General features: G+C 43.2%; 1 protein-coding gene across 1 annotated transcript; it reads right to left on the reverse strand.

The window, feature by feature from the left end:
* Positions 1 to 208: 208 nt before the first annotated feature.
* On the reverse strand, positions 209 to 6,900 carry LOC311633961 (cell adhesion molecule CEACAM21-like). The gene is made up of 3 exons (XM_084906994.1): positions 6,642 to 6,900; positions 5,409 to 5,762; positions 209 to 598 (listed from the first exon to the last, which is right to left on the reverse strand). The coding sequence occupies exons 1-3, from the start codon at positions 6,703 to 6,705 to the stop codon at positions 321 to 323; spliced, it is 696 nt and encodes a 231-aa protein (XP_084763120.1). The 5' UTR covers positions 6,706 to 6,900; the 3' UTR covers positions 209 to 320.
* Between the last annotated feature and the right edge of the window lie 327 nt (positions 6,901 to 7,227).

The raw sequence follows: 7,227 nt of genomic DNA on the forward strand, positions 1-7,227 counted from the left end.
GATGGGACAGAACTTGTATTTATGCAAACTCATCATGTGCACCCAGGGTAATCACACAACCACTGCCATTCTCTTGAAAGACTCAGTTTCACCTCTACTGTGGAGATGGTTCAACTTAGGTCACACGGAGGTGGGATCTGGTATAGAATATCATCTTAAGTCAACAATAATGACAGTGTCAGGTTTTTTTTTTTTTTTTTTTTTTTTTAGCATTTATTGTCTCAATGCAAGTTTTCAAAGGACTTTCCACCCTCACAATATATCTACTTAAGGGTTCAAAAATTTATTCAGTTTAATAACAGAGAAAGGGAGGAAGCTCACTAAAATTTTACATCCAGCTCAACTGGTTCACTTTCAACAGAACTGACGGGGTTGGACACTTCACACCGGTAATTCCCAGCATCCTCCCTCCTGACAGGGTCTATGGTGAGAGTTCTGTTTTCCCAGGACAGCTTCATCCTGTCCGTCAGCCGCAGATTCATGCCGTTGAGGAACCACTGGGTGGAGACTGCATCTGTGTAGCAGGTCATGACTACAGAATCCTCATTCTCCATGACTGTTGTGTTGCTGGCTAGGAGTGTGGGCACTCTCACTGGCTCTGTGGAGAAACAGAGGGCATGGCTAATAGAGAGTGAGCTTGGGACCTGGACCATGCTGCCTTCTCTGACATCTTAGCCACTGAGAGTCTACTGTGAGCTCTGTAAGGTCACCAGAAGATGGTTCTGAACTCTGCAGGAGGACAATTGTCTTTATTCAGGTAGCAGTGTGTAGAGAGAGGGCTGCACCACCTCTCTGAACCCAACTCACTTCTGACCTGTTCCCATAGACATCTTTGTAGTATCAACACAAGTAACCTCTTTGCAGCCTACATGCCCTATAACCTCACCATAAGGTGGAATTTTCCTCTCATGAGCTTTTATTAATCCTTTCCTAAGAGTTTTTTTGTTTAGTTTAGTTTAGTTTTTTTACTTAAAAATTTTGTATATGTTAAGAAAGGCAATCTGATGGAATTGGAGAACATCATGCTGAGTGAAACAAGCCAGTCAATGAAAGAGAGACACCACATGACCTCACTTATTTATGGATGATAAAGAACATTATAAACTGAAGAACCAAAAGATAGATATAGAGACAGTAAAGCAACAAGCAGACTGTCAAATTACAGCGAGGAGGTTGGGGAGATCTGGGGGAGATAAGAGATCAACCAAAGGACTTGTATACATGCATATAAGTACAACCAATGGACACAATTCTCTGGGGAGGGAGGGTATGTATGGGAAGAGGGGGGCAGTGGTATATGTACAAAAATAATTTAATAAAAAAATATATTATTAAAAAAAAGGAAAAAAAAGAAAAAAAAAAAAGAAAGGCAATCTTACCACTTATGTCCACTACTGAGGCCAAGGGCAACTTTACAAAAAGTGAAAGGGCATTTAACTGTTGTTAAATAACTCATTAGGCATACAGATGGCCCAACTCAGTCTTCATGACCTTGGACCTGGAGAAGTTCAATCTATAGGATTCCTCAGTCTGAACAGGATTTTATTTCCAGGCCTGCTGATTGCATATAATGGTGAAATAAATCACTAAAGAGAAGTGGTTATGGCTTTAACAGAAGACGGGAACTACAGGAATAGGAGGAAATTACTTAATATGGTAAAGACCACTCATGAAAGTCCACAGCTAACACATTACTACACAGAGAACCTCTGAAAACAGTACTAAGATCAAGAATAAGATGAGGATGCCATTTCCCCCTAATTCAACTAGTCAGAAAAATCAGGCAAGAAGATGAGATAAGAGATATCCAATTTAGAGAGGAATAAAAATAGTTTTTTAAGAAGACAACACAACCTTATTGTAGAACACCCTTAAGATTTCACCATGTACATACCTAAAACAACTATTAGAATTAATAAAAAAAGGATAAGTTTCCAGAGACAAAATCAACATCTAGCATCATTTTCATTTTTTAAACAAAAATTAACAATCCTTAAATAAAATAAAGAAAACAATTCCATTTACAATAGCATCAAAAAGACTAGAATACTTAGGATTAAACATAATAAGGTGGAAGTCATGAATACACTGAAAACTAACAAAACATTTCTGAAAGTAAAGAAGAAACAAATACCTGGAAAGACATCCATGTTCATTGATTCCAAGACCATCGACTATTTACATATTTGTAACAATTCCTATCAAAATCCCAATTACTTTTTTTCAGAAATAAAAAAAAAATCCATCTCACAATTTATGTGAAATTTCAATGGATCCCAAATGTTTGGAACAAACTTAAAAAGGATGAATTAAAATTGGAGGTCTCACAGTTACTAATTTCAAAGGGAAAGTAACCAAAATAGTGTGACACTGGCGTAAAGACTTCTTTTTGTCAAAAGATACAATAAAATGGTTTTGATAAAAGGAGCCAAGACTGTTCAATGGAGAAAGGACAATCTTTTCAACAAATGCTGTTGAATAGCAATGTCTACATGCAAATAAATAAAGGGGATCATTGCTTTTACCATACACAATAATTCAGTCAAAATGGATTGAGTCCTAAAGGTAAGAACTGAAGTTACAAAACTCTTAGAAGAAAACAGGGGCAAGCAGTATAATATTGGATTTGGCAATGATTTCTTGAATATGACACTAGAAACTCAGACCAGAAGAGATTAGATAATTTAGATTTTTGTCAAAATGGAAAACTTCTGTTCATCCAAGGACACAATCAACAGAGTGAAACGTGATCTGTGGAATGGTATAAAATAAATACTTTGCAAATTATTAATAGGGTGAGGAATTAATATCTGGAATATATAAAGATCTCTTACAACACCAAATAACCTGATTTTAAAATGGGCAAACCTCTTGAATACACATTTCTCCAGAGAAGATATACAAATGGCCAATAAGCCCAGAAAAAGATGCTAAACATCACTATCATTAGAAAAAATATAAATCAAAACTCTCAGAGTTGATGCTTGTGATATTGGGTGTGGGTAACTCCATTGAGCAGGTAACAGGAGAACACTGCCCTGTGTGGGACACTTGAGTCCTCCAAGGATTCTTCAATCAGACTTGGCACCTCTCACCTTTCAGCCAACTTAAAAGAATAAGGCAGGTATATGTATCACAAGACAAATGCCTGGGGATCTGAGCCCTCAGAGAACTTAAATCCTCTATGTCTGTGAGAAAGCACAACCTTTCTCAGGAAACAAGACTGTTCAGTGGAGGCAGGACAGCCTTTTCAACAAATGGTGTTGAACAGCAATATCCACATGCAAACAAATGAAGGGGACCATTCAATAGATTAGCAGGATTTGGTTGTGGAACAACAGAGAACCTAGAGTTAGAGACCCCCCCCCCCAATCCTCCCACACCTCTCCTACTTCTTCACTGACCAGCTGATTTGATTTTTTTCTAGCTGCACAGACCATCGTTGCCCAGCTGAGGTGTGTTTTGAAGAGGGTACCATTTCCCAGGACATCTTAGAGACTCAGACTGGAGCATAAATAAAACATGGGGACTGTCCAGGATCAAGCCTGTGGTCAGTTGACTATGCAGACCCCGGGGCCAAGAGCTGAGTCAGGCCTTTCCAGGTGAGTGTGACTGATATGATCCAAAGAGCTAATAAATGATAGAGCAGAGGACAAGGAATGAGCTAGAAAAGAGTGAAGGGACAAACAGGAGCTGACTGTGGCAGCAGAGCCATATGCTTTTCCCTTGGTCATTACAGTCAACCTCCCTGTACTGAGGTCAGGGGAAGCTTGTGCAGATGCAAAAGGGGTGATTGACAGCAAGAAAGGAGCACAGATTGCTGACATTCTGGCCCTTGTGGACTGTTTGTGTTTGGTGGTTCTGAGATAGAAATTTGGAAATACCTTAAAATTTCCCCATATGCAAAAAATTACTCTTAATACCTCAGGGCCTAAGAGCAATAGCAGGAAGGACTACTTCTCTAGAGAACAGCAAAGGGTCTGAGACATGGGTCTCAACCTCTGGAGTGACAAGAAGCCTTTACCATGTGGCCAGAGTTTCAAAGACTCTCCAGGTTTCAGCATCTGAAGAGGTTTTAGATCATTCTGCCCTTCAGAAACCAATTATTTCTTCCTAATTAATAAAAAAGTGTGTTACATCTTGATCCCTTATCTGGTTACAAATGTAAAGTGGGGAGTGAGCAGGCAAAGTCCTTTCCTTTATATCCAGTGGAAGTGACTCCAACACATCAGGAAACAAATCAGTGGCTTCAACTCCAGTAGAGGAGGGGTGGACCAGCCACCTGAAGGGAAGGTCTGGGTGTTCCCAGCACTGACTCATGATTACTTCAGGTAATTTGGTTCTAGAATACAAATAAATTAATTCTCCATTTGGTGTTATTTCCCAGACCACGATCTCTCTCTGAACTGGGGATGCCTAAGGGAAGAACCAATGTTTCTTTAGGGATCCCTCTGGGATGGAGGAGCGGATGGGATTATGGATACAGACAGACCTTGAGTGACTCCCATGGTTTGGGTAGCTCTGCTTCTATTTCCCTGTGCCTCGGTTACCCCTCAATGAAGTATGATGAACATTTGACTGCCAGGGTGTCAGTGTATTCACAATAAAATATTTACAGTATCTAACTAAACATCAGGACAGTGGAGCTGACATCTGTTATTGATCAAATCCAAGAGAGAATCTCCTGGGCTGATCCCTGGTGGACCAGAAGCTGCCAGGAGCATCTTTTCTCCTTTTGTTCCCTGTGATTCTGACCTTTCTCTGGACTCTTCTACATTTTTCAGTGTAGTTCACAAATGGCCTGACGACCTTGTCCATCTGTGCTATCCACACACAGTTTCAGGTGAAGGACCATCCCTATCCAGTTGTGGCTCATGTGGCTGAGCTCTGGCTGGTGAGCAGCTCAAAAGCCTTGTGACTCAAACACCCAGAAACCATTGTGCCCACTCAGCCGTTCCCAGGAGGTTAACCCCAACCTGACACAGGATCCCCAGGGTCCCTGGAATCAGGAGCCCTGGGGCAGAGGGTCAAGAAGGGGCTGCCAAAGCTGAGTTTCTTTATGAGGATTGCAGGGGGCTCCTCAGGATGGGTCCTGGCCCAGACCTTCAGGGTCTTTCTCAGGATCATGTCATGGGGAGGGACCTGGACTAAGACTGGTCTCCCTCAGCTGAGCCACTCCCATCAGACTGGCCGTTCTCTCTCTGGAGAATGTCTGCATGGCTGGAATCCATAAAGGGAACTCTGACCTTAGAAAGTTTGTCTCCACTGGGTGAGTCCTGCACTAAATGCACAAACCCAACCTAGAATGTGATGCAGAGGGGGATGGAGGAGAGTCCAGTGCTGTCGGTCCTGCGTGTGAAGTGAAGTCCACCCACCCAACACCCAGAGGTTAGAGAGCAATCACTCACGGTATACATCGAGCCGTCCAAATCCAATTTCCTTTTTGGTGTATGGAAGGTAGACTACTATGGTATAGATTCCTGTGTCCTTCAGGGTAACATTCCTTAACTGCAAGGATCCATCCAGGTTTATTTGTTCTCGACCGGTGTGTGCAGGCCCTGCTGTATGAACTCTTATGTGCGTTCCAAGAATTGCAATATTACGATTGGGGTTTGCCCCTTCCCCCCTGTACCACATGAAGCCTGCAGCATTAGGAGGCATATTGCGGGTGTGTAGAATCACATCCTCCCCTTCAGCAGAATTGGTTGACACAATAGCGAGCTGGGCAGTGGTGGGCAGGCTCCAGAAATTTAAGAGTGAAACTAGGAAGGAAGAGAGAAATTGATCAATATTGGGAGCTCTGCATAGGGGTGGAAAGATGATGCCCTCGGATTTGAAACAGCCTGGGTGTGTGTGTGTGTGAGTATATGTGTGTGTCCTGGTGGTCAAGGTTAACAGCCTGACCACCAATACTTCAGCACCTGTGAACCTGTTACTTTTTCTGTTTTGCAGTCTCTTTTCCAGGTGTCTGTCAGGTTCACACACTCACTGCCCTCAGACCCCTGCTGACTCTTAGGGGTGTCCATGGGAGGCACCTTCATGGAACACTTCCCTAAAGACTCTCTGTGAATCACTTTATGATCTCTCCTCTGTTCTTTTTATAACGCTTGTGGGTACCTGACATCATATGTAGATATTTTCTTATCTCTCTCCACCCATAGAACATGAGTTCCATGGGACAGAGGCTTGTCAGATATTGCATCCCCAGTGCCTGCAACAGGCTGCAAGTACCTGTGGGTGAATGAATGTTCCCAGAGTCTTGCACAGCCTGACATGTATTTCTCCTGAGGCTGGTGGTAAGGACAGTGTTTAGAACTCCTGGTTAAGTTTTTTTCTGGTGCCTCCTGACATATGTTGTTATTATTATGGTCAGTTTTCAAAATTCAATACTCAGTGATGAATAACTTAGGAAGTAACAGCAATTGAAGTTTCCCTGCCCGATTCCGCTTCCAGCTCATGATATTTCCCTGATACTTATTATCCATCTCCCTTGCCCATCCTATTCTGCTCTCCTATCCCTTCCCCTCAGATCCACACAAAATAATCTCCTCCACTCTCAGAGTGCTGTCCTCCACAGGAGACCCCAGCAAGTCCCCATCTTCCCCCCTTCAGTCCACTCCCAGGGATTGTTCCTTCCTTACCAGCCAGCAGGAGCCCCTTCCAGGGGACAGGTCCCTTGCGGATAGGGGCTGAGAGTGACTCCATGGAGTCTGTTGCCTGCACTGTCTCTTCCTCTGCAAGAAGAGCTTGGATTCCAGGAAAGCTCAAAGGCACCGCAGTACAAACTGATGGGATCTGCTGTCCCTCTTCTCTGTGCACCGGGACTCCTGGTGCAATATCACTCACCTGGTCACATGGATCAGGGCGAAGTTTGTGCCAAGGACCCACCTCCTCCTCCCTTCATTTTTGCCACCCTTTCCCCCTCCTTCCAGTTTACTATCCCTCTATATTTTGGTTCCATTGGAGCTGCTGAGGTATCTAAACACACACACACTCACATGCTCTGTTTGGAAAATCACCAGCCTGGGGCACCCCGGTTCCCCATGGCTCCCTGTCAGGTGCACAAGTAGTCTCCCTTACAGCCCTCTCTTTCACATTTGACTTTTCCCTTCAGAACAGGGCTCTGGGGCCACCTTAGGAACTCTTGTCACGGGAATGTCACTACCACTGTGCATCAGATCTCCTGTGAAACTTTGTATAGATTGCGATGCCCAAGTGATATGTTAG

This window comes from Pipistrellus hanaki, assembly GCF_964339955.1.
Source record: "Pipistrellus hanaki genome assembly, chromosome: 15".
Taxonomy (NCBI): Eukaryota; Metazoa; Chordata; class Mammalia; order Chiroptera; family Vespertilionidae; genus Pipistrellus; species Pipistrellus hanaki.

Bases quoted from the DNA above. Each gene is read 5' to 3' on its own strand.
- LOC311633961 (XM_084906994.1), bottom strand. From the start codon at position 6,705: ATGGAGTCACTCTCAGCCCCTATCCGCAAGGGACCTGTCCCCTGGAAG. The intron at 5,763-6,641 runs GTAAGGAAGGAA...CTTCCTTCCTAG, and splicing joins GAAGGGGCTCCTGCTGGCTG to TTTCACTCTTAAATTTCTGG. The intron at 599-5,408 runs GTGAGTGATTGC...GTTTCTCCACAG, and splicing joins TGGACGGCTCGATGTATACC to AGCCAGTGAGAGTGCCCACA.